Genomic DNA, 27,505 nt, shown 5'->3' on the forward strand with positions numbered 1-27,505 from the left:
AAGGTTTAAATATTCTAACATATGTATCTCACAATTTTTTAATACACCAAACTTCATGAACGTTTTTAATATCTAATTTTTTTCCTTTCAATATATATATATATATATATATATATATATATATATATATATTCACTCTCTCCCCCCATTCTCTCTCTCGCTCTCTCCTCTTTCGCTTTGTGTGTAAAACCCAGAACCAGCAATGGTGCACAAGCCAAGCAGAGCTTTGGTGTTGTACGGCGATGGGTTGGCCTACTTCGTCCATTCATCTCATGCCCATATCCACTCTCTCGCATCCAAAGCTGCCTGCGGCTTCTTGAGCCTCCCCAGTGCCCCGCCCTCAGGTTTCACTCACTCTCATCCATCTTCATTGCTCCTCGTTTATTCCTTTAACTCATTCTTCAATTCACCAAATGAATTTCCCCAATCTTATGATCTTTACATGTATATGTATATATTAGTATGGTAGGCGTAATGGGTACTAGCTTCACCATTTTAGGTGATGATTACTACTCACAGCTTGGTAGAGTATTTTAATATGATATTGTTTGATTTTGAAGTCTTCTGTTCTTGAATTGGGTTGCTTGTATTGTTGGTTAGTAAATTAAGCTTCTATGGATTTTTATTAATTTTCCAATTGTGTTGGTGAGATGAAATGCATGTTCAATTTCCATTACATTTTTTTGGTGTATAATTCGCATCATCCAACCTTTTCATTGGGTTCAATTATGAACATATGGGTTGCTGTACATAATCCAATGCTTTATTTATTATTCAAAAGCTCTGTGTATTCTGTTGAATTTGAACTAGTATCGTGGCTTGATGTAATTGATGCTTGCACTGAAACTTTAAAGTTTGCTTTCTTTCATGTTTCTGGTTATTTGGACTTAATTGGATTTAGATTGCAGAAAGCGAGGATGAGAGGATAGTCAGGGAGATTACAAATCTGCTGTATGCATATGAAGCTTGTCAAGACATGGTAGGATGTCTAAATATTTTTTGAAATAAGACAGGGCCATTTGTTGATAACTTTTACTGATAGTTATTGTTCTTGATTTTGTTAAGAGTGTTGAGAAGAGTACATTGATACCAACTGTGTATCAGAGGTACTGGCTGTCTCAATTTTTTTTTTTCTAGTCAATTAGCATACTTCATAATCTCACTTCAGGTTCATGGGAACGAAGGCTGCTATTATCACAAATAGTCCTTGCTTGAAACCTTTTGGCAGAAAACTTGGCTTCACTGTGTTGCAATTCAGTGATTTAAATGGAAATGATAGTTCACTTTCTGGAACATCAGTTGATTGTGTGACCTCTGAGTTACTGAAGTTGCTTGGATTTCAAGAGGGTGGGACTATAGAGACGAGTCAATTTGATTTTGTACTTGTGCACATTGGGGCTGGTGAAAGAGTGAATAGTGAGAGAGGCAGTGATGTTATAAGTGATGCAGAATATGTAAATGCTTTGGTAGGTGGTGTAATGAACACAGCACAACCTAGTTCAGAAATTAGTTCCCGCCTGCACTTGTCTCTTGTAATGAGCTATGGAAATGTCAGAGAGATCGGTACCAATTTATTAGTTCTGGCTTCTAAATGTGAAATGAACTCTGACCTTTCGATGCTTGCCCCTTGTCAAAGTTACACAATGAAAGGAGAAAAGCCACGGACTGGTGTTAGGTAAGATAGATAACAAAAATATAGTGGATTATCATACTACTTTCCAATTTTTTTGGATACATCTAACTTGTGAACAACAGGCACCATTCTCCAATGCTAATTGCTCAGTGGCAGTATGCTGTGACCCGCATGGATGCGGCAGACATTTTCTTTTATAGATTTTAAAGAGGTACAATTTTGATTATCAGATATTATGGAAAGCTCTTCTCTAATAAATTTAGACCTTTTGTCTTAGTTGAATGCTAATTAAACTCTGCGATCAAATGTCTCAGCATATTACTTACAGGGTTCCAGTGACTTTAGATTGTTGTACCCATTATGCTTTACTTTTCTTTTCTGCAGCACGGTGGAAATGGCATGATACCAGCTGACAGATTTATGCATGAGGTCGCATTCAAGGTTTGGAAGGACCCCCGAATATGGAGCATAGGTACGGTTTCCTTTAAAGTTTAGTAATAAGTTATAATGTTGGCAATCCAACTTCTTAATGTAAGTAGGAAATGTTAACCAGAGATAGGGATCTTGCTTGAATTTTATGAGCTTCTGTAACCCCTTTATGGTATCATTCTTTATTTTGGGACACCCAAAAGAGAAGGATCCAAGCAGCCAACTAATGCTAGTGGGCATTTTGCAGTTCTCATTTCAAAAGTCTATTAGGGTTTTTAAGCAAGCTAAATAGTTCCTGGCTTGGATTCTTTTGGAAGCAAGACTGAGCAATGAGAAGATTAGACCAGTTAAGTTCTGATAGCAACAAGCTTAGCATCAAAAGAGTCCAGCAAAATCTTTCTCCTAAAATCAAAGTGCTCGACCAAAGCAAATTGGCCAAACTAAGCAAGTAATAACACAGATGGGTTAAAATTCTTAAATCTTAATTGCTGATCAAATTCTAGAATCTCAGAATTCACACACCATTCAGAAAATTCAGAAAAATAATGCTTCAAATCCATAGTAAACAACTGCTCAGTTTCATTTCTAAAACAACTCTATAATCAGTTCAGTTTCATGATGCTGGGTAAAGATTATCCCCCAGCATCAAACATCTGTTTCATGATCCTATCACTATGTATTAGGTATTACGGACGCTTCCAAAATGAGCGAGACTCTATGTTGATTTAACTTCTAGAAAACAAACCTATGACATTAGTTTCAAAAGTTCTAGAACTCTAACAGGTTTTTCGAGCAGTAAGTACCCCTGAGGAACCACCCAATGAGGAGAAAGGAGAATGAAAACAGACCAATTAGAAAGGGCCAGCCAACCAAAACAACACCCAGGCAGATCACCACCGTGAAAGGAAGGAAAGATCGGATTACTGACTTCCAGTCGATCCAATGTCCCTTGAACAGTATCAGAGCAGCCACGTTTATCATGTTCCAACCCATTGATCCACGATAACAGAGTCGATTCAGGCAGTTGGCAACCAATGAATGAGAGTTGCATGTGAAGAGGTTGTAGGTTCTATGCTCAAAGTGACGCATGCTTGAATGTAAAGCATCATCCCATGTGACTGCAGTCCCATACTTGGTGTGCATATAGCCATGCTTGCATGTGTGGCCAGCAAGGTTTGGAGGAAGGCAACACTGGATTAACAACTCGAATACCATAACAAGATTGTCAATAGAACAACATAAGCATCACTTTCGTGAAGCAACGATAAAAGTAACATACTAAACAAATTCAAGATTTCAATTGAATTGACATCTTGTTTTGGAAACGAGGTGGCTTTCTAACATCAATATATGTCTAAGAAGAAAACAAAAATAGCTGCACTAAGTGTATCTAATTCATCTTTTTAGATTATTGTACAAGCCTATATACTATGTACTTTGCATTACAACATGCTATAAGCATGATGTAATGAGTATGTGCATGTGCATTGAGTATGTGCATTGAGGCTGTAGGAAACCCGATGATGAAAAATTATATGACTGTAAGATGTAATTGGAGGCATGGAGCTGAATTATTAATTCCGTGGCATGATCTTGAAAAAAAAAATAATAATATTTTTTTTGGAAGCGAATTTAATTAAATTTAAATAAAATTTTGTTTCGTTTAAATTTAATATGGGTAATTTTTAAATGTATCTAATTAAGTTTAATTGGGCTCTATGGACCTAAGAAAGCCTAGTCAGGAATTTTAAATAAGACCTATTTAATTTATTTTTTAAAAATTAAAATAAAAAAATATATTTTTCTCTATCCCTCTCCTATAAAACTCTTTCTCCCCCTTTGGCCCCACTCTCTTTCTCACTCCTTATTGGTATCATTCCCTTTCCTTCTCTTCCTATTGGTTGGAATACCTCATCCATATTCTAGTCTCACCAAAATCCCTCAATCTCAGTTATTTAAGTTATATGAACCTCATCACACTAGGACTTCAAATCCTACCACACCTCTTCCTTACTCCCTATTGGTGCCTTCCCCTTCCCCTCTCTTCCTATTGGTTGAAACACCTCATCCATATCTCAGTCTCACCCAAATTCTGCAATCTTAGTTGTTTAAGTTATCTGAACTTTATCACCCTATAACTCCAAGCCTTATCACACTCTCTCCCAAAATCTTATAAATACCCCACTGACAAAAAATTTAAAAAAAAAAAGGAAAAAAAAAAAAAGAGGAAAAAAGAGAAAAAAAAAGGTGGAGGAGAAGACAAAAAAAAAATTAAAGAGAGGAATAGCCAAAATTCTCTCAGTTCTTTTTTTTCTAGCGACATTTCTTAAAAGTTAGTTCTTTTATTTTCTTTTCAAGATCTATGCCATGTAATGTTTAATTCTATGTTTCTTGTTTTTAATTTATTTTATATGTTCATATAGATCATGTAATCATGTTTAATTTGAGGGGATACACAACTCTGCACATGTTTAGTTTCTGTCTCTCATATTTTTATTATTTTTCGTTATTTTCTGAATCTGTAAAAAATTTGTAAAAATTATATTCATATTCTACACGAAATTCTATTAATTTTAGGATCAAGAATCACTAAAAAAGCTTTAATATTTTGTAAGTTATGGCTGTTTGAAGTTAGGATTACTGTAAAATTCGATTTGCAAGATACCCGACTTGTGTAGCCCATATCTCCCTTGTTTCTTAATATTTTTGTGTAAATCTAGTGTCTAAAATTAATTTCAGAATCTTATGAATATTTTCCAATTGATTTTGCATTCATATTTGTCGTGATTAATGAGTTATGAATTTTACAAAAAAAAAATAGTATGATTCTGTCACTTAGAAAAGTTATGATTTATGTAGACCATTCGGTTAGGATTTTGTTTGATTTATAAATTTTATGATCTTGTATGATATGTAAGCTATCTTCTATATTTTTTTTTATGATTTTTAGACATTTCTAATTATTTTTAAAAAATCAGATTTCTTGCTACCGTTAATCTGTCAGAATTTTGAAATTGTATATTTATGCATGTTCTTATATCTTTTTGGGTTTTAATTGATATTTGATCTATTTTTTTGTATTCTTTTAATTCAAGAAGTGTTATGAAGTGTTTGGATCATGTTAGAAGACTTAGACCATTAAGTAGTTGTAACTAATTAGGAATCTTAACCCTTTAGGAGACTAGAGTTAGAATTCAATGTAAATTATTATTAATATTTTCTTTATTTTTTTTATTTTCTTTAGTTTTTTTATTTTTTATTACAAACAAAATTGGTAAGTAGTCCTACGGTAAGTATCAAAGAGAGCATTTGCGTGGAGCTTATGTGGAGCTAAATGGGAGTAAGCCAGGGATATCATTGCCATACTAGAAGAGAAGACCCTTTTTTAAGGGTAGCTTGCCCCAATAGCAATTGCATTTACCAACAGATAAGTAGCTCTAAACTTCTTGAATAACCATTGGCATAAAATTATAGTAATAATAGAATTTTTATTTGGTAAATTAAGATTAACTTTGTTTTTAATTTAATTGACTTTTGCATGTAATTAATTTAAATAAATATTTTATAAATTAAAATTAATCTTGTTTGTAAATTAAACTAACATTGGCATGTAAAATAAATTTAATTTAATACTTGTTAATTGTAAAATAAATTTGCATGATAGAAATCTTTATTAGGTTGTGATTGTTTGGGCCTTATGTAATATTAGAATAAATTATACATGTACATAATTAACTTAGTTCAATTATCCTTAGGGTAACTTGGTGAAAATTAATTAATTAGGTTAAATAGAACGTAGGGTTATTTGAAATTGAATTTGTTTGTAAATTAAATTCTCAATAATAAATTAATTTTAGTTATCTGGTAAATATCATTTAAATAATTAGCAACCCCATAGATAGGAATTACTTGTGCATGAAAATTATGTGTAAATAACAACCCTTTTGTGAATTACTTGCGTGTGTATGATTAGAATTGCACTTTTTAGGATAAAGTAAGGAATAATAAATAAGACTTCTAGAAACATTAGTAGAGGACTGGCACTCGAATCAACTAGGTTAGACTAGGCGTAAGGGGTGTCTAACACCTTCCCCTTACGTACCTACTATCCCGAACTTAGACATTGGGCTATGGTAATGACGGTTGTGAAAACTCTGCAAGGAGTAAGTTGCCATCCATGACCCTCGGAAGAAACACTGAATATGTCCTGGTTATTACCCGGGTGGCAACTCCGGTCTATCTATGCCTTCGTGGCATAAATCCTTAGTACCGTGGTAGTGTTATGAGAAGACGGTACTTACCAGTGGTTTGATTCTATTAGGATTATATGAAGTGCATGTCTAGGAAATGCTGTTTAAGGAGGTGATACTTAAGTGAGACCATTGTGACTCCACCATCTTTCCTGGGCATTACTTGGTGCATTTTACATAATTCTAATGTATGATATTTCACCTCACGCCCTCCTCCCTACAATTTGGTGACTCCACTGGGGATTAAATGGATAGTTACTCCAACATGTTTCTATTAGTCTAATATTATTCCATTGTTAAACTTTTTACATTGCACTACACTATCACACGGATCACCCTTACCCTTTTTAGCCCCGCTAGTATTTGCCAAGGAGACCATAGCTCCACTCGAGCTATAACGAATTGGTGAATGCTAGCACCCCATGCCCGTACCTTCGAGTATATAAAAGAGCCACAGCTCCGGCTGTTGTGCTTAATGGACAAGCTCTCGTATGGGTGACTCTTTTCCTACCAGATAAAGCCCATGAGCCATAGATTTCAGCCCTAGGTATGTTGACCCCGTGTAGCTCAAAATGGACATTGATTTTGATGATAACAAAACTCAAAGAGAATCTATCTAACCCAACTTTAAAGTGATGTGTAGATTCTTTGTCTTATGTATAAAGAACCCTTAAAGTTGCATCTAAGGAGAAAGGATACTCAAAGGCATTTCAAGACAAATCCAAAATGAGAAAAGAACAAGATTATAAAAGCCAAGACTCAAAGAAAAGGTATGAAAGTCATAGAGTTAGAGATTGAATCTTAGGTCTTATGTGAAAAGAATAGATGAGAATTAGTCAAATGGAGCTCAAAAATGAAATTTTATTTTCTGATTACTTTTTCTCATCATGACCTTGGACACTAATATTGGAACATTTTTTTTTAAGGTCTAAATCATTTTATTTAATATTGCAAGTTGAGACATGCAGCTGTTGACTTAGTTTGCTAACTAGTTTGCTAAATTTTTAGTTTACTAATGTGTTTGCTAAAAACATTAGTTTACTAACCAGTTTACTAACTGTTGCCAAAATTTCTTTAGTTTGCTAAATGATCAGAGCTGCTCAACTTCGCACAAAAGGACAAAATAACGGTCATTTTGTCTTGAGCAGTGTGTACAACGTTCCAAAAAGGTTTCAAACAGTCTAAAATGATTTGGGACTATAAATATACCTTATTTACTTCATTTACACTTGATGAAAGCTTACATTTGAACTCTAACTTTGATTTTTCATTTATTGCTTTCATTCAAGAGTTTTAAAGTCTTTGAGCTACCATTGGCAAATTAACTCATCTCTTCTTTATAGTTTGATTTGTATTGAGTAAGAGTGAGTGTTAATACATTAAATTGCATTTAAGAGAGGTTGTACAAGCACCTATTGAAGCTTGAGAGAGTAAGTGCTTGAGATAGCACTTGTGAAGGTTTCAAGCTACCTTGGTAAAAGCTTGGTGTTGAAAAGTTGTAAAGGGCTTTTGGTCTCTTACCTTCAAAAGAGCAAATAGTGGAGAGAAGACTCAAAGAGGGTTCTTCGAGAGAGTGGATGTAGGCTAGTTAAGCCGAACCACTATAAAAATCATTGTGTTTGATCTCTCTAACCTTGACCTCCTTACTTTTGTGCAATTTAAATTTTTCCTTTTATACATGATATTGAATGTTGGTTGAATAGATTGAATTGATAAACTTGAGGACATATTGAGTGAGTTGAGAAATTAGTTGTATATTGTATGATGCATGTTTTGTTAGATATTGCTATAAATAGTGATTAAGGCTTGAATTGCAACTTAGGAACACATTGTTGAAACACATATTACTTTCATTATATGTAGAGAAGCACCTAGTTGAACAAAGCCACAATTTTTTATTAGGCTATAAGCAAGGGCCGAAAAATTGTTAAAGTCCAATTCACCCCCCTCTTGGACTATTTTAGGACAACAAATTGGTATCAAAGCTTGTCTCTCTTGCTTAGGGTGTTACAACCTTAGAGTGATCCATAATAGCTGGTTCATCTAGCAATACTGCCGGTATACCCGCACCACTAGCTGAAGGCTACTCAATCACTAGATCACCACTCTTCAATGGCACTAATTATTCATTTTGGAAAGTAAGAATGAGAAATTTTATACAATCTGTAGATATTGATGCATGGAGAATTATTAAAAATTGCCTATATGTTCCTCAAAAGAATGAACCAGGAACTACAAAAGTTCCAAAACATGAAGATGAATATGATGACAATGATTGGAAGAAAATTTCTATAAATGCTAAAACTATTAATATTTTGCATTGCTCACTTGACCTTAATGAATACAATTGTGTTTCAGGATGTCAATCTGCTAAGGAAATTTGGGATAAGCTTGAACTCACTTATGAAGGAACTGATGTCGTCAAAGAGTCCAAAGCAAACCTTCTTATTCGAGATTATGAGCTATTTGAAATGAAGGCAGGAGAATCAATTGTGGATATGAGTACAAGGTTTGCCGATCTTGTAAATCTTCTCAAAGCACTTGGTAAAAAATTTGAGGAAGCTGAACTTGTGAAGAAAATTCTTAGATCACTTTCAAAATCTTGGGAAGCAAAAACAACAGTTATCCAAGATACCAAGGATCTTAAAACATTCACCTATGATGAACTCATTGGATCTCTCATTGCACATGAGATGGTATATAAGAAAGATGAAGTTGAAAATGAGTAAAAGAAGAAAAAAAGCATTGCTCTCAAGTCAAACAAGGATGAAGATAAGAAGAAAGGAGTTGCATTCAAAGTTGACTCAAGTGACAACTCAAGTGCTTCAAGTGATGATGATGATGAAATGGCTATGCTTGCAAGAAAATTCAAAAGAGCTTTCAAGAAGGGAGGAAGCAAATACAAGAAATTCTTGAAAATGTATACTCCCTAGGATAAACATTTCAGAGATTCAAAAGAAGAAGTTGTATGTTATGAGTGTCACAAACCTGGACATATCAAGCTCAAATGTCCATTACTCAAAAAGAAGAAAGGAAAAGAAGATAGAAGCAAGAAAGCTATGATAGTAGTTTGGAGTAACAGTGAAGAATCTTCAAATGATGAATCAAGTGACAAGGAGACTGCTCTTCTTTGTATGATGGCACTTGAAGAGAAAGTTGAGAGTTCACAAAAGGAAGAAGAAAGTGACAATGAGGTAAACTCTTATGAATCTCCTAATGTAGAAGAACTTGAGCTTGCATTTGCTAAAGTATATGATGAGTATAGAAATTACAAGAGAAAGTGCCTTAAAATGAATTTAGAAATTGAATCATTGAGATCACAAAATATTGCCATGTCCAATGTGTATAAAGAAAATGAATTTTACAAAGGACAAATTGCTTTGTTTAAAGAACTAGATTTAGAGTTGAAAATCTCAAAAGAAACTTGTGAAATGCTCATTGAGAAAAATAAAGTTCTTGAAGCTAAAGTAGAATCCTTAACAAATGATTTGGCTAAATTTACAAAAGGAAAAGAAACTCTAGATGTACTTCTTGGAAACCAAAGAATTTCAAATGAAAAGTATGGAATTGGTTTTGATGGTTTCATGAACTATGACAAATATAAGAATCATTTCATTAAAGCATCTACATCTTCCTTGCCTAATGTTACATGTTATTATTGCAACAAAAGAGGTCATATGATTAGTTCTTGTGCATTTAGGAAAGGTCGTCTTAAGGTAAAGAAGGAATGGGTACCAAAGGGAACCTTACCTAAGGTCACTAACCCCTAAGGACCCAAAGTTGCTTGGGTACCTAAAGTTCAATGATTAAATTTCAGGTATGTTTCAAAGGGATGAAGGAAAGTGAAAAATGGTATATAGATAGTGGTTGTTCAAAGCACATGACTGGTGAAAAGGACAAGTTTTCAAAAATCACAATGAAAAATGGAGGATATGTAAAATTTGGAGATAAAGGAAAAGGAAAAATAATTGGAAATGGCACAATTAGAACCAAACCTTGTATTGAAGATGTGTCGCTTGTTGGAGGATTGAAATACAACTTGCTAAGTGTAAGCCAACTTTGTGATAAAGGTTTTGAGGTAAAGTTCACTTCTTCTCTATGTACAATCAATAACTTAGATAATGACACATTGTTCATTGCCAATAGATCCAATAATGTTTACTTGCTTGACATGAATAATTTTGAAATAAATCATGGTACATGTCTAGTATCTTTTGATAATTCTAGTTATTTGTGGCATAGAAGACTAGGTCATGCAAGCATGCATACACTCTCAAAATTGTCTAAGAAAGAACTTGTTAATGGTCTTCCCAAGATTAATGTGCACTAGGAAAGCATACTAGAGCATCTTTTAAATCTAAAAATATTGTGTCTACTACTAGGCCATTAGAATTGCTTCATCTTGATTTATTTGGACCCGTAACTCTTACTAGTCTTGGTGGGAAGTCATATGCTTTAGTTATTGTTGATGACTATTCAAGATATACATGGGCATTTTTCCTTGCTCACAAATATGAAACTTTTGAAAAATTCACCTCTTTTAGTAAAATGGTTCAAAATGAAAAAGGCTTTTGCATCTCATCTATAAGAAGTGACCATGGAACTGAATTTGAAAATCATTTATTTGAGAAATATTGTGATAAATATGGAATCAACCATAATTTTTCAGCTCCTAGAACACCACAACAAAATGAGGTAGTAGAAAGGAAAAATAGGACTTTGCAAGAAATGACTAGAACTATGTTGAGTGAAAATAATTTGCCAAAGTACTTTTGGGCTGAAGCTGTTAATACATCTTGCTATGTGTTGAATAGAGTTTTAATTAGACCAATTTTGAAAAAGACCCCTATGAGCTTTGGAAAGGAAGAAAACCAAATATCTCATATTTCAAAGCATTTGGTTGTAAGTGCTATATTTTAAATAACAAGAAAGATAACTTAAAGAAATTTGATGCTAAATCCGATGAATGAATCTTTCTTGGGTATTCAACAAAGAGTAAAGCCTATAGAGTGTTCAATAGAAGAACTTTAGTTATTGAGGAAACTATTCATGTTTTGTTTGATGAGACTAACCCTTCTATTAGAAGGAAAAATGTTTGTGATGATAACAATGAGCAGGTATTTGGAAAAGAAAATATAATATCAAGTCAAGAAACAAAACAAATTGATGACAAAGATGAAGAAACTCAAGGAGAAACCACAATAAATGTCCATAATGCCAATGAAGATCAAATAAATGAAGAAATGCCAAATTTGGAAGAATTACAAGTAAATGAGCCCCAACATGAAGATTTACCTAAAGAATGGAGATTCCATAGAAATCATCCTCAAGAAGACATTATTGATGATCCATCTCAGAGGATGATGACTAGAGCTCAATTGAGAAGATATTTTGGTAATGTTACCTTTGTTTCACAAATTGAACCTAAATGTTTTGAAGATGCTTAAAATGATGAAAGTTGGATTCTTGCCATGCAAGAAGAACTAAATCAATTTGAGAGAAATAAAGTTTGGAATTTAGTGCCTAAACCAAAAGATCATTCAATTATTGGTACTAAATGGGTTTTTAGAAACAAAATGGATGAAAAAAACAATGTTGTTAGAAATAAAGTTAGACTAGTGGCTCAAGGCTACAACCAAGAGGAAGGGATTGATTTTGATGAAACCTTTGCTCCGGTTGCTAGAATTGAAGCTATTAGAATGTTGTGTGCCTTTGCATGTTACAAGGATTTTATGCTTTATCAAATGGATGTCAAGAGTGCATTTTTAAATGGTTATATTGATGAGGAAGTGTATGTTGCATAACCTCCAGGCTTTGAAAATCATGAGCATCCAAATCATGTTTATAAACTTACTAAAGCTTTATATGGTTTAAAACAAGCTCCTAGAGCATGGTATGAAAGGCTTAATAAACTCCTTTTACAAAATGATTTTCAGAGAGGCAAAGTGGACACAACACTTTTTGTTAAGAAGCATCATGATGATATGCTCATTGTGCAAATTTATGTTGATGATATAATTTTTGGTGCTACTAATGAATCTCTTTGCAAGAAATTTTCTAAGATTATGCAGAATGAATTTGAAATGAGCATGATGGGTGAGCTCACATTCTTCCTTGGACTTCAAATTAAGCAAATGAAAGATGGCATCTTCATAAATCAATCAAAGTACATCAAGGATATGCTAAAGAAATTTAAGATGGAAGATTTGAAGAGCATGGGCACTCCTATGAGTTCAACAATTAAATTGAACAATGATGAAAAAGGTAAAGAAGTAGATACCAAGCTTTATAGAGGTATGATTGGCTCTCTTTTGTACCTTACTGCATCTAGGCCAGACATACACTTTAGTGTTTGCTTGTGTCCAAGATTTCAATCATGTCCAAAAGAATCCCATCTAAGTGCAGTTAAAAGGATCTTTAGATATCTCATTGGCACATACTCAATTGGTTTATGGTATCCAAAATGTGAATCATTTAATCTTGTTGGTTATAGTGATTCCGATTTTGCTGGAAGTAGACTGGATAGAAAAAGTACTTCAGGTACTTGTCAATTTCTTAGTCTTGCACTAGTTTCTTGGTGCAGTAAGAAACAAACTTCAGTAGCTTTATCTACAGCTGAGGCAGAATATATAGCTGCTGGTAGTTGTGTTGCTCAAATTTTATGGATGAAACAACAATTGGAAGATTTTGGTTTAAAATATAATCTTGTTCCAATTAGGTGTGACAATACAAGTGCCATAAACTTGATCAAAAATCCAATCCAACGTTCATGAACGAAACATATTGAGATCAGATATCATTTTATTAGAGATCATGTTCAAAATGGAAATATCAAAATAGAGTTTGTTGCCTCTGAAAATCAACTTGCTGACATTTTTACAAAACCACTTAATGAAAAAACCCTTTTGTAAAATTAGAAGGGAAATTGGTATGTGTGAACCACTTGCTTGAAATTTAATTCATAATAATTTCATTTTATCCAATGTGTGAGTGATCTGCTGTGATATAAGTTTGCTGAGAAATTTCTAAAGAACATTAGCTAACTTGTTTGTGTACTCGAGAAATTAATTTACTAAGTTGTATGCTAATGTTACGTGACTAAAATTAGTTTGCTATATCATGTACTGTTCAAATTTCAAACCAAAAGGTGATTGTGCTTGAAATTCTCTGCGTGTCCAACAATGCATTTATCTTTTCACATTTGATATCACAGTCTTAGTGCTGTGTCAGACATGTAGAAATATATATTTGTGCATATAAAGATAGATAGACTTAGTTGAAATAAAAAAAAAAAGGAAAGAAAACAGGTTCAGATAAAGTACATTGGAATAGAAAAGCGCGGGACTCAAGAGAACTTAAATCCTCTGCCACACGAAACCGTCACCCTCTGTCTCCTCTGCATTGGTTCATGACAATACACCTCCAAAACAAACCCATTCTCTCTTTCCGGCCAAACAAACCCAAACATCAGACCTCACGTCTCTCTTTTCCTCTTCCACTCTTCACTTACCGAAAAGCCATTGTCAGATTTCATTTTTTTTTTTTGTGTAAATGGCTCGCGCTAAACGCAAGTCCCCTGTTGTTGCTGCTGCTTCGTCGTCCTCATCAGCCTTCGACGATATCCCTATCGCCGCATTGCGAAAGAAATTGAAAGGGAAGAAAAACTTACCTGAATCGAAATCAGCTAGTGCGTCTTCCGACCCATCCAAGGCTGTTGAACCCACTATATCGACACCAGAAAAGAAAAGGAAGTGAAAAATGGGAGAGATTAATACCCAATGCAAAACGGGCGCTGTTAAATCTTCGGGTTCAGTGGACAAGGCGCTGCTAGATTGTAAATTTGTCAAATGGGAGTACTTTGGACAGGTAAATTTTCAATTCAAAGAACTTTTTGAGTTTCAAGGATTGATGGATGTTTGTGAATGTACAAATGAGTATTACCCTAGGCTTGTTCAAGATTTTTATAGGACTTTAAGAACAGTTGATGATGAGGACAAATTTGAGATTGTTTTGAATGATAGTGTATATGTTGTTTCTGTTGAGATGATTGCTATGGCTTTGAACTTGCCTAATGATGGAAATAAAATTTCCACACATAAGGATGTTGTTAGGGTGCCAGGCTTTAATTTGGTTGAGTTTGAAAATGAAGTCTTCCCTGCCAACACTGCCATAAATGAAAAGTCCAGTAGCATAAAAGATTTTTAACATATTAAAATCATTCACAGTATGGTGAACTACATTTTCTGTCCTAAGTCTGGCAGCTATGGTTATTTGAGTCACCTGGACATGTGTATCATGTGGCACATTGTTAACAAAGTAAGGATGAATTTGGCTTATTTGATTTTCAAGAACATGTGCAAAGCTTATGGGATTGGAAAACTGCCTTATGCACATCTCTTGACTGCTGTGTTTAAAGAGCTGAATATAAATATCTCTAAAGAAAGTTCTAGGACTGATTTGATTGTGCTTAGAGAAATTCACTCTGACACTGATAGAAGAAAGAAAATGTTTGAAAAAGGTGGTTCTTCCTTAACTAAGGTTGGTTCCGATTCTACAAATGAATTTATGAGTGAGCTTCAAGGGCTAAAAGCTGCTGTTAATGATCAATTTAGTTCAACCCATCAGTCCATTGAACTTTTGAGAAAATTTGTGGATGTGGTAGACTACAAAGTGAGTTACCTGCTTACTCAAAATGAGGAATTAAAAAGGCTAATTGTGGATCTTCAGCAGGCCAAGGAAACTGGTTTCCCAATTAAGGTTGAGGCTGCTACTCAAGTCTCTGATCATAGTACTGGTAAGGGTGAAAGTAATAAGGTTGGTGAGTCTCCAGCTGCTATTGCACATGAAAGTGACCAAGTAGTTGAATCTGAGCTTGCACCTGCAGTAGAGGCCCCTGTTGACCATGCTAGTGAACAGGTCATTGAACCTAAAGTTGGTGCTGCAACTGGTGTACCTACTGCGCATGATAGTGATAAGGTTGTAGAACCTGAAGGTTAGCTACCTGTTGAACCTCCAAGTGCATCCCCTGTTGAACCTGCTACTGTCCCTATGCAGCAATAGGAAGCCTCTCTAAAAGATCACCAAGCAAGTGCTCCATCTCAACTATTTGCAGCTGCTGCCCCTGCAGCCAAGAAAGGTAGAAAAGGAACTAAGTCGACCGTGTCAAATCCATATCAGTCACTAGCTGCTGCTCTTCAACCACCATCTGATGAAGATGAGCCACAGAAGGATGATCAATTGGCTGACCAAGAATCTCAGCCCTCTGTTGCTAAACCCACCAGAAAGAAGTTGGTGCCTTCTAAATCCACTCGCAAGAGCAAAAGACTAAAATGATTCCCATCTAATCTGGATTTTTAGTTTCCTATCTGCATTTTTAGTTTACTAGTCTGTTTGCTACTATTGGTTTTTAGTTTGCTACTGTTCACCTTATTGCGTTTAAATTTGGGCTAACATAATTCTTTTTGGGTTATTTTCTCCTGTTTCCTTTTTTATTGATGACAAAAAGGGGGAGAATAGGATGGATATGGATATATGGATAGGATGGATATGGATATGGATATGTGTTTATACTTGTGTTGATGGATATGGATATGTGAATATGTGTTTATAGGATGGATATGAATGTGTTGATACTTGTGTTGATGGATATGTGTTTATACCTGTGTTTATACTTGTGACAAATGGAAATTCTTTTTGAGAATATTGTGAACATGTTTTATAGCATAAACTCAGGGGGAGTTTTTGTACAGCGAATAAATTTCTTGGAAATTATGTGCATATATTTAGGGGGAGCATTTTCACATACTCACATAAACCTTCACACACTTTTATTTTTTATTGTTGAATCAATTGAGTTTTGTCATTATAAAAAAGGGGGAGATTGTTGACCCCGTGTAGCTCAAAATGGGCATTGATTTTGATGATAACAAAACTCAAAGAGAATCTATCTAACCCAACTTTAAAGTGATGTATAGATTCTTTGTCTTATGTATAAAGAACCCTTGAAGTTGCATCTAAGGAGAAATGATACTCAAAGGCATTTCAAAATAAATCCAAAATGAGAAAAGAACAAGATTATAAAAGCCAAGACTCAAAGAAAAGGTATGAAAGTCATAGAGTTAGAGATTGAGTCTTAGGTCTTATGTGAAAAGAATAAATAAGAATTTAGTCAAATGGAGCTCAAAAATGAAATTTTATTTTCTGATTACTTTTTCTCATCATGACCTTGGCCACTACTATTGGAACATTTTTTTTTTAAGGTCTAAATCATTTTATTTAATATTGCAAGTTGAGACATGCAGCTGTTGACTTAGTTTGCTAACTAGTTTGCTAAAATTTTTAGTTTGCTAATGTGTTTGCTAAAAACATTAGTTTACTAACCAGTTTACTAACTGTTGCCAAAATTTCTTTAGTTTGCTAAATGATCAGAGCTGCTCAACTTTGCACAAAAGGACAAAATAACGGCCATTTTGTCTTAAGCAGTGTGTACAACATTCCAAAAAGGTTTCAAACGGTCTAAAATGATTTGGGACTATAAATACACCTTCTTTATTTCATTTACACTTGATGAAAGCTTACATTTGAACTCCAACTTTGATTTTTCATTTATTGCTTTCATTCAAGAGCTTTAAAGTCTTTGAGCTACCATTGGCAAATCAACTCATCTCTTCTTTATAATTTGATTTGTATTGAGTAAGAGTGAGTGTTAATACATTAAATTGCATTTAAGAGAGGTTGTAAAAGCACCTATTGAAGCTTGAGAGAGTAAGTGCTTGAGATAGCACTTGTGAAGGTTTCAAGCTACCTTGGTAAAAGCTTAGTGTTGAAAAGTTGTAAAGGGCTTTTGGTCTCTTGCCTTCAAAAGAGCAAATAGTGGAGAGAAGACTTAAATAGGGTTCTTTGAGAGAGTGGATGTAGGCTAGTTAAGCCGAATCACTATAAAAATCATTGTGTTTGATCTCTCTAACCTTGACCTCCTTACTTTTGTGCAATTTAAATTTTTCCTTTTATACATGACATTGAATGTTGATTGAATAGATTGAATTGATAAACTTGAGGACATATTGAGTGAGTTGAGAAATTAGTTGTATATTGTATGATGCATGTTTTGTTAGATATTGCTATAAATAGTAATTGAGGCTTGAATTGCAACTTAGGAACACGTTGTTGAAACACATATTACTTTCATTATATGTAGAGAAGCACCTAGTTGAACAAAGCCACAATTTTTCATTAGGCTACAAGCAAGGGCCGAAAATTTGTCCAATTCACCCCCCTCTTGGACTATTTTGGGACAACAAGGTACCTCGTAGATTTTTGTTGTGTTGGATTTATAACCTTACTGTTCAAACCATAAGTTATAGTGGTAGTTGAGATGAACCTAGGCCTATGCATAAACCCAATGTGTGTATAGGCCCAAGTCCATTTCAAAACCCGTGTTGAGTAAGAGGATGCTTACTTATGGTTAAACTTTAAGGATACAAATCATTTGTTTGTGAGGGAAGGATCATCCTGGATCACTCTCTGTTGGTGTGTCTAGTTTACCGTAGCCTGAGATATAATTTTTTCTTACCTTGCGCGTGAGAGTTAAAGGTATAAGGGGGCGAAGATTCAGTTCTGGAGATTTTTTTTTTCGGTTTTGATTCAATCTTTGGTCCGATTTTAGTTCAATTTATATGGTCTGGTTTTGGTTCAGTTTTGGTTCTGTTGGTACGGTTCGGTTTTGGTTTTATAAAAGTAAAGGCAAAAAAAAAAAAGAAAAAAAAAAAGAAAAAAAATGGTCCATTCATGCATTTCATTCATGTACATAGCATGCTTAGGTTAACCCTTAAATCATGTTTTTTTGAGCAAACATAGCCTCAAAACACACCAAAGAGACTTCCAATCAGATCACTTGGGTTAGGGAAAGGGAAGAAACTAGTAAGGATTTCACCTGCACTACTTAAGATGGAAGAAATTATGGCCGTGCTTGATGAAATATTGAATGCCATGATGTTTGAGCTAGAAGAGAAAATTGTGGTCGACTTTAGAAAGAGGCCCCGAGGTAGGCCAATTAAGTGGCATTAAAGTTATTAAGGTTCAAATTGTGTCTCACACTCCAAGGAGATTTTTTCCAATTCAACCAACCTTTATTTGAAGTTTTGGAGTATCTCAAAGTTCAAGACCTCCTATAGCTCTTAGCACCCAAACCACTACCAAATCCACTCCCACCTAGCTATGATATCAACTAATGTTGCCGGTTCTACTAAGCCCACAATCATGACACCGACTGAAGCTTTCAACTTAAGCATGATATCTAAGACCTAATTGATGCCAAAAGGATAATTGACCCAGAAAATCAACCCAAAAGCCCCATGCCTAACCAAAATTTTCACCTACAGCAGGTCTCTACATGATCTCCATCACCCCAAATAACCCTAACAGAATTATTGACTTTAACCAACCCATCCAAAAGCCCAATGAACTTATTCAACCCATCCAAAAGCCCAGTGAACCTCTCCAACCCATCTAAAAGCCCAATGAACCTCAATCTATAATGGTTGTTGACTTTTGTAATAATTCTAGCTACGATGAGGGTCCTTTAGATGTTTGGACTAATTTTGATTAGGAGGTAGTTGCATTACAACTAGATGGTTTAGTTCCACTAGTGTCTGATTTTCAAGTTGTTGGGATCTATAAAAACTAGATGGATATAAAAGTGGCTACTATGAAGAAAGGGATGAAGTTTTTTCTTAGCACAGGCCTTGGAGAAAGTATAGATGGTCTGGTGACTTTTCTTGAGATGAAGGGGCAGATCACGAGTCATGGTTTGGGCTATGAGCCAACAGAAGAGGAAGAAGAGCCAAAGCCTTGACATGTGATTAGGGGTTATCACATGTGAAAGAATTAGAGCAGAAAATCAGCACCATTGATCTAAAGACTGCATGGAAGCCAAGAACCTAAAGTTACACTCCTAAGTTTGAGTTTGTCTTTTGTAATGCTCACAGTAGTGATACTGATATTTCCATTTTTAATGTACTTGATGAAGATTTCGAGGCAAAAATTACTAATATGACTAGTCCTTTTGCTTACTTGTTTGATGTTTATTCTAATAGGCATATGCATGGCATTCATAATCATTTAGAATCAGTTTCTATTAATGCATCAAAATCGATCTCTACTAATTTGGGTACACCAAATAATCCTAAAGACATTAAGTTAGCTGAAGATTTAACCCAACAAGAAAGAGATAAATTTATAGCCTTGTTAACAAAGTATCAAGAAGCACATGCCTCCAGCTTAAAATTAGATGGTCGATTCCCAAGCCAAGCTAGTCTCCCCATAGGAAAAGAATGATCAAAAGGTGACTTAGCTAGTTATCCCAATAAGGAGTAAAATTTCATAATGTGAATGATTAATAGTAACAAATGTGGACCTAGAGGGAGAACGAAAATTATATGAAGACATAAGGAGGTCTCTGAAAGTGAGAGAATACTCGCAATAAGCCTATAAAAGAGATAGAGCAACAATTCATATATTAGCCACTCAACTTACTTTAGCTGGGGGGCAATTCTACAAACTCTTATGTGTGATAGAAAAATAGGCTGAGTAAATAATAAAAAAAGTACATGCAGAAATTTGTGGTCTCCATATGAATGAAAAGGTTCTAGTTGGAAAAAAAAAATATTCGAAACATGTAAGGATTGGCTTGAAAAACTTCTTTATGTTTTTTAAGGTTATCGTAGTACTACAAGGACATCCACGAGGGCAACCCCATTCTCTTCAGTGTATGGGACAAAAGCAATGCTATCCATTAAGTAAGAGGTCAGATCCTTAAGAGTGATGCTAGAAGCTAAGATCCTAAAAAATGAGTGGGCTTAGAAGAGATATGAAGAACTAGCTTTGATTGATGAAAAGAGAATGTGAGCCTTGTATCATATGCAGGCTTATTAGTGGAAGATAGCTAAGGCCTTTAATAAAAAGGTGAAGCCAAGAAAGATAAAAAAGAGAGACATGGTTTTGAAATAAGCTTGGCCCGTCCCTTTTGATTTAAGAGGAAAGTTTAACCCAAGTTAGGATGGTCCATACATAGTCAAAAAGAGCTTGCCAAAGTAAGAATATCAAACTTGGATGGGAATGAATTTCAAGAATTAGTCAATTTAGACAAGCTCAAATGGTACTTTGTGTAAGATATGCCTACTAGGCTGAAAACCTACAAAAGGCGATCTTAGTAAAAGTAAGGATCAAAGAAAAAAAAAAGAAAAGAAAAAAAAATACTAGATTGAAAGCCTACAAAAGGTGATCTAGGCAAAAAGAGATATGAGAGAAGATCTGGATGGAAAACCTAAAAAGGTCATTCGGCATGTTATAAAACTTATTTTTAATTTTGGAAGGTTAAAAATTTAACAAAACTAAATGTAAAAAGGAGTAATGGTGTACCTGAATAAATAAAGAAGTTTTTATTGCATTAACCAGAAATAGGTTTTATTTAATTATGATTGTGAATGTTTGTGTCTTGAGGGATACATTAAAAGATTAAGTAATTGAACTGCATTGTTTTGATTTAACCTATTGTCTTGTGAGCATGATAGAATAGGTGCTTGATATGAATATCCTGATGATTGTCTAATTTCAAAAAAAAAAAGAGAGAAAAAGAATAAGAAAAAGAAAAGAAAAAAAGAGAGCTTGCTAAGTGGAAAACCTGAAAGGGCCGCTTAGGCAAAAGTTAAAGCAAGCCCACTGAAATAAAAACTTGAAAGAGCATTTCAGGCAAAAGTTAGGGCACAAAGAATTGAGTTCATGGAAGAGAAAGGAGTCAAGGCAGAAAAAAGTTTTGAAATAGCTATAGAATAATGAAGCATGGGGGAGAGAAGAAAAAAGAAAAATTAGAGAGAAATTGTATTGTGACCTTAAGAAAATCTTTTTTTTAGTGAACAGTTGTTCTCAAAAATTTTGAGGTTATAAGAAAGTTTTTACAAAAAAAGGTCCCCCAGAGGACTAAGTTTTTTTTAGAATCTCTAGCAAAATCAGCTTACCCATGATAGGAAGTAGCATACAAGAAGCACAAAAATCACAAAAAGAGTTATGAAACCTAGTCATCCCAATTTTTTCAAATCATGAATTAGATATTTTTTGGCAAGTCCTTAGACGTTCTTTAGGGCGCACGATATAGTTGTGTAAGGCATAGAAGAACATGCATCAACATGTCACACCTGTAAGTGTGTAAGGCGTAGAATAACATGCATCACCACAGTTTCAAGTGTCGAACTACGAGGGGGTCTGATTCTTCCTCAGGATAGCGAGGGGGATACGTAGGTAGTTTAGGACTGCAGTCCTAAATACGAACCCACAATATTTCATGACAGATGTTTTTTGGTAAGTCCTTAGACATTGTTTAGGGCATGTGGCATAGTTGTGTAAGGCGTAAAAGAACATGCATCAACATGTCACCTGTAGGTGTGTAAGGCGTAAAAGAACATGCATCACCACAGTTTCAAGTGTCCAACTACGAGTGGGTCTGATTCTTCCTCAGGATAGCGAGGGGGGATACGTAGGTAGTTTAGGACTGCGATCCTAAATACGAATCCACAACATTTCAAATCACACAGTTGCAATTGTCATGAGACCGTAGCTAGTCTCATGACAGAAAGTGTATCGACAGAGCAAGATGCACTCAATTTTCATATGACACAATTATCACTGTTATAAGACCGTAGCTAGTCTCATAACATAGAGTATGTCGACGGAGCAAGATATACTTAATCCTCATAGCCAATGTTTCATAGTTATTAGAAATCTGAGTTTCACTATGACGAAACTTGAGCAATGCTATCACATCGATTTCAACTTTCGCTAAAGTGGGGGGCAAATTGTAGACCCTTATTTTGTGATGAATATGTGCATTGAGGCTGTGGAAAGCTCGATGATGAAAAATTATATGACTGTAAGATGTAATTGAAGACATTGAGCTACATTATTAATTCCGTGGCATGATCTTGAAAAAAAAATAATAATATGTTTTTTTGAGAAGCGAATTTAATTAAATTTAAATAAATTTTTGTTTTATTTAAATTTAATATGGATAATTTTTAAATGTACCTAATTAAGTTTAATTGGGCCCCATGGGTCTAAGAAAGCCTAGTTAGGAATTTTAAATAAGACTTATTTAATTTATTTTTTGAAAATTAAAATAAGAAAATATCTTTTTCTCTATCCCTCTCCTATACAAACTCTCTCTCCCCCCTTTGGCCCCACTCTCTTTCTCACTCCCTATTGGTGCTACCCTCTTTTCCTCTCTTTCTATTGGTTGGAACACCTCTCTCATATTCTAGTCTCACCCAAATCCCTCAATCCCAGTTGTTCAAGTTATATGAACCTTATCACACTAGGACTTCAAACCCTACCACACATTTTCCTCACTCCCTATTGGTGCCTTCCCCTTTCCCTCTTTTCCTATCGGTTGAAACACCTCATCCATATCTCAGTCTCACCCAAATTTTGCAATCCTAGTTGTTTAAGTTATCTGAACTTTATTACCCTAGGACTCGAAACCCTATTACACCTCTCTCCCAAAATCCTATAAATATCCCACTGACAAAAAAATAAAAATAAAAAAGAAAAAAAAAAGGGAAAAAGAGAGAAAAAAAAGGTGGAGGAAAAGACAAAAAAAAAATAAAGAGAGGAATAGCCAAAATTCTCCCAGTTCTTCTTTTTTTTCTAGCGATATTTCTTAAAAGTTAGTTCTTTTATTTTCTTTTCAAGATCTATGCCATGTAATGTTTAATTCTATGTTCCTTGTTTTTAATTTATTTTATATGTTTATATAGATCATGTAATCATATTTAATTTGAGGGAATATACAACTCTGCACATGTTTAGTTTCTGTCTCTCATATTTTAATTATTTTTCGTTATTTTCTGAATCTGTAAAAAATTTGTAAAAATTATATTCATATTTACACGAAATTCTATTAATTTTAGGCTCAAGAATCACTAAAAAAGCTTTAATATTTTGTAAGTTATGGCTGTTTGAATTTACGGTTCCTATAAAATTCGATTTGCAGGATACCCGACTTGTGGAGCCCATATATCTCTTGTTTCTTAATATTTTTGTGTAAATCTAATGTCTAAAATTAATTTCAGAATCTTATGAATGTTTTCCAATTGGTTTTGTATTCATATTTGTTGTGGTTAACGAGTTATGAATTTTACAAAAAAAGTTAGTATGATTCTGTCACTTAGAAAAGTTACGATTCATGTAGACCATTCGGCTAGGGTTTTGTTTGATTTATAAATTTTATGATATGTATGATATGTAGGCTGTCTTCTGTAATTTTTTTTTATGATTTTTAGACATGTCTAACTATTTTTAAAAAATTGAATTTCTTGCTACCGTTAATCTACCAGAATTTTGAAATTGTATATTAATGCATGTTCTTATATTTTCTTGGGTTTTAATTGATATTTGATCTATTTTTCTGGGTTCTTTTAATTCAAGTCGTGTTATGAAGTGTTTGGATCATGTTAGAAGACTTAGACCATTAGGTAGTTGTAACTAATTAGGAATCTTAACCCTTTAGGAGACTAGAGTTATAATCTAATGTAAATTGTTATTAATATTTTCTTTATTTCTTTTATTTTTTATTACAAACAAAATTGGTAAGTAGCCCTAAGGTAAGTGTCAAAGAGGACATTTGCGTGGAACTTATGTGGAATTAAACGGGAGTAAGCTAGAGATATCATTGCCATACTAGAAGAGAAAACCCTTTTTTAAGGGTAGTTTGCCACAATGACAACTGCATTTACCAACAGGTAAGTAGCTCTAAACTTCTCGAATAACTATTGGCATAAAATTATAGTAATAATAAAATTTTTATTTGGTAAATTAAAATTAACTTTGTTTTTAATTTAACTAACTTTTGCATGTAATTAATTTAAATAAATGCTTTGTAAATTAAAATTAACCTTGTTTGTAAATTAAACTAACATTGGCATGTAAAATAAATGTAATTTAATACTTGATAATTATAAAATAAATTTGCATGATAGAAATCTTTATTAGATTGTGATTGTTTGAGCCTTATGTAATATTAAAATAAATTACACATGTACATAATTAACTTAGTTCAATTATCCTTAGGGTAACTTGGTGAAAATTAATTAATTAGGTTAAATAGAAACGTATGGTTATTTGAAATTGAATTTGTTTGTAAATTAAATTCTTAATAATAAATTAATTTTAATTATCTGATAAATATCATTTAAATAATTAGCAACCTCATAGATAGGACTTACTTGTGCATAAAAATTATGTGTAAACAACTCTTTTGTGAATTACTTGCGTGTGTAGGATTAGAATTGCATTTTTTAAAATAAAGTTTAATAAAGAAATAATAAACAAGACTTCTAAAAACATTAGTAGAGGACTGGCACTCGAATCAACGAGGTTAAACCAGGCGTAAGGGGTGCCTAACACCTTCTCCTTACATATCCACTATTCCGAACCTAGACATTGGGCTATGGTAATGACGGTTATGGAAACTCTGCAAGGAGTAAGTTGCCATCTATGACTCTCGGAAGAAACACTGAATATGTCCCGATTATTACCCGGGTAACGACTCCTGTCTATCTATGCCTTCGTGGCATCAATCCTTAGTACCGTGGTAGTGTCATGAGAAAACAATACTTATCAGTAGTTTGATTCTATTAGAATTGTATGAAGTGCATATTTAGGAAATGCTGTCTAAGGAGGTGGTACTTAAGTGAGATCATTGTGACTCCAACATCTTTCCTGAGCATTACCTAGTGCATTTTATATAATTATAATGGATGATATTTCACCTCACGCCCTCCTCCCTACACATGAATATTGACTCTATTTGTGCATGAAAATATCCATCCCTATAATAACAGCAGGAGACAGAGTACATGCTTATCCGTGCCCAAGAGAGAGAGAGATAAAACAATTGGGTGACTCAAGAAGCATTAAAGTATCTATACCTGATTTCTATCAAGTTGAAGACATCTAGCCACTGGACCAAAGGCAAAATCATCAATATTAACAAAACCAGATCCAGCAAAGTATAATATAGTTCCATCCTCCCTACAAATGCCAACTTGTCCAATGAATGGTGCCAACCATGAGACAACTGGGAGTGGAGTCCAAACTAGACAGCATGGAAACTTGGCATTATTTGGATCAATTTCATCTAGTGGCCACAATTCATGACGAAATCCTGATATAGAACTCATATGCTCAATGTCTGAATCTCCTTTTACATCCATTATGGAAAATGTTCCGTGTGGCATATGGATTCAGCACCTTTCTATGAGGAAACATAAAATATGTCAAACTACTCCCTCAAACATAATGGACCTGTTACAATACAATCAAGTGGATCAATAATCATACCCCCAAGATGACACAAAAGATTAAACAGAGTAAAAACACATTATATCTTTTGATTTCATCTTCAGTCCTATGATCAATTCCATTCCTCTTGATCAGTGGTCAACTTTTTCTTTTTTCCTTCTGAGGAGAGAGAGAAAGAGAAGAGGGGGGGCGGGGAAGGGGGGGATGGGGGGGTGTGGGTGGGTTGTTGTGTTTCTCAAAAGTGTCCCCTAGCACAAGCATGGCACATCATCATACAAATGAATACTAAAGTTTACATTTTTAACTCATTTTCTAAAACTGACCATTACTTGCACCCATTTTAAGAACTCAAGCATTGTGCTTATTTTGTCAGTTCCTTTCAAGTTCAGAATATGGGTTCATGATATGTATATTGTCAGTTTCTTTATTGATATCTTATGTACTCAGAAAACTAAATTGGTAACAACTAACTACCTAATTGTCATAAAGGTTTTAACTTCAAATCTTGGTACTTCCCTTTGCGTAAAATCATTGTGAATATCTAGGACGATCCGCTTGAAAGATGTCTATGTAAGCAAAGATCTATTCTTCTTCTTGAAACAATTTTGTGAAGGAAGAAAAGAGGAGAAGGATTTGAACTCAAGACCTCCTATTTAAGGAGATGTCCATTGATAGCAACAAACTTATCAATGAAAAAAATAAAGAACAAATACACGACATCAACAGTGATTGCCAGCAATATTCATTATCTGGTGGTTGTCTAGCACAGTCAACATGGCTTCTGTTTTGAATCCCAAATCAAAAAAATTTGTATTTCAACAAACCCATTTAATTTTGTACCCATTTGTATAATGCATTAATCACAAGAGAAAAATTATAGCTTTGATAAGTTATTTATACAAAGAATGTAAATCTTGCCAGCTTACAAATTTATTGAAGAAAAAAAAAAAAGCCTATGCGAAAATAGAGCTTCTCAAATACACCAAGGAAGGTGGGATTCTTATGCTATTCTATAGATGATCTTCAGAAGCTTTAGCGCATAAATTAGTAAATCTAAAAGCTTGATGTATCCAACAAAGAAAACTTTACTAAACTCGCTAATTATCTACCAAATGCTCCATCCAACAAAAGGGTCTTCAAATTTCATTTGTAAAACTTACTTGACAAGTTTCAAGGCAACCAAACAGATCCCAGAAGACTTTCCCACTCAAAAGAAAAAAAATCAGAATCCTCAAGTAATGCACATGCAAAATTAACAAGCAAAAAAGAAATGATAAGTTATACTGACCAGTTAAAAGAGGCGGCGAAGAGGCAAAATGAATGGGCTTGTATAAAATCAGTAAGAAACTTTAAAGAAAGTCCTGAGGGTGAGAAAGAATATGAAACGTTTCTTTTCTTCTGATAGTTGTTGAGTTTAGACTATTTCTTCCTATGGAGGCGTTACCGAAGACAGCTTGAATGGAGTGGAGAGATTTAAAAAATATAATAATAATAATAATAATAATAATAATAATAATAATAATAATAATAATAATTCGTGTATTTAAAAAAAAAAAAAGAAACGAATAAAGGAAGGAGATGACAGAGAAGGGAGAGATGCATGAACCATTTCTTATTTTCGTTTTCGTGGAGTAATTATTAGGTGTACTCGGTGCATATATACTTTATAATCATGTGAGATCTACTCTCTATGTAATAGAAAGGACATATTTTCTATGAGCCTCCTCCCTCGTGGGCTTCTCGTGGGCTCCCTTCCTTCCTATGCCTTTTTTATTTTTTGGGTTAGGCAAATATCTCGTTTTAGGTTAAAAAGAAGCTACACATCTCTCTCCACACACACACA

General features: G+C 34.1%; 2 protein-coding genes across 5 annotated transcripts; one reads left to right on the plus strand and one right to left on the minus strand.

The window, feature by feature from the left end:
• The first annotated feature begins 142 nt into the window (after positions 1 to 142).
• Positions 143 to 10,600, plus strand: LOC110631778 (uncharacterized). Of its 4 annotated transcripts, none has more exons than XR_009148301.1 (6): positions 143 to 344; positions 902 to 1,675; positions 1,756 to 1,844; positions 2,018 to 2,105; positions 8,671 to 9,506; positions 10,130 to 10,600. XR_009148301.1 is itself a non-coding variant. In XM_058145838.1 (5 exons), the coding sequence occupies exons 2-4, from the start codon at positions 1,809 to 1,811 to the stop codon at positions 9,039 to 9,041; spliced, it is 495 nt and encodes a 164-aa protein (XP_058001821.1). In that variant the 5' UTR covers positions 143 to 1,675; positions 1,756 to 1,808; the 3' UTR covers positions 9,042 to 9,506; positions 10,130 to 10,600. The 4 variants fall into 4 exon arrangements, 2 of the variants coding, with proteins under 2 accessions (XP_058001821.1, XP_058001820.1); XR_009148302.1 differs by having other exon boundaries at positions 909 to 1,675; XM_058145838.1 differs by having other exon boundaries at positions 143 to 1,675.
• LOC110631777 (protein REVERSION-TO-ETHYLENE SENSITIVITY1-like) lies at positions 2,765 to 27,171 on the minus strand. The gene is made up of 3 exons (XM_058145836.1): positions 26,951 to 27,171; positions 25,290 to 25,665; positions 2,765 to 3,253 (listed from the first exon to the last, which is right to left on the minus strand). The coding sequence occupies exons 2-3, from the start codon at positions 25,596 to 25,598 to the stop codon at positions 2,831 to 2,833; spliced, it is 732 nt and encodes a 243-aa protein (XP_058001819.1). The 5' UTR covers positions 25,599 to 25,665; positions 26,951 to 27,171; the 3' UTR covers positions 2,765 to 2,830.
• Between the last annotated feature and the right edge of the window lie 334 nt (positions 27,172 to 27,505).

This window comes from Hevea brasiliensis, chromosome 4, assembly GCF_030052815.1.
Source record: "Hevea brasiliensis isolate MT/VB/25A 57/8 chromosome 4, ASM3005281v1, whole genome shotgun sequence".
In the NCBI taxonomy this organism is placed as follows: Eukaryota; Viridiplantae; Streptophyta; class Magnoliopsida; order Malpighiales; family Euphorbiaceae; genus Hevea; species Hevea brasiliensis.

Excerpts from the sequence above, each read along its gene's own strand:
- LOC110631778 (XM_058145837.1), top strand. The coding sequence starts at position 954 with ATGCATATGAAGCTTGTCAAGACATG. Across the intron at positions 980-1,168 it reads ATGAAGCTTGTCAAGACATG|GTTCATGGGAACGAAGGCTG; the intron begins GTAGGATGTCTA and ends ATCTCACTTCAG. Across the intron at positions 1,676-1,755 it reads AAGCCACGGACTGGTGTTAG|GCACCATTCTCCAATGCTAA; the intron begins GTAAGATAGATA and ends TGTGAACAACAG.
- LOC110631777 (XM_058145836.1), bottom strand. The coding sequence starts at position 25,598 with ATGCCACACGGAACATTTTCCATAATGGATGTAAAAGGAGATTCAGAC. Across the intron at positions 3,254-25,289 it reads TTCAACTTGATAGAAATCAG|TGTTGCCTTCCTCCAAACCT; the intron begins GTATAGATACTT and ends TTGTTAATCCAG.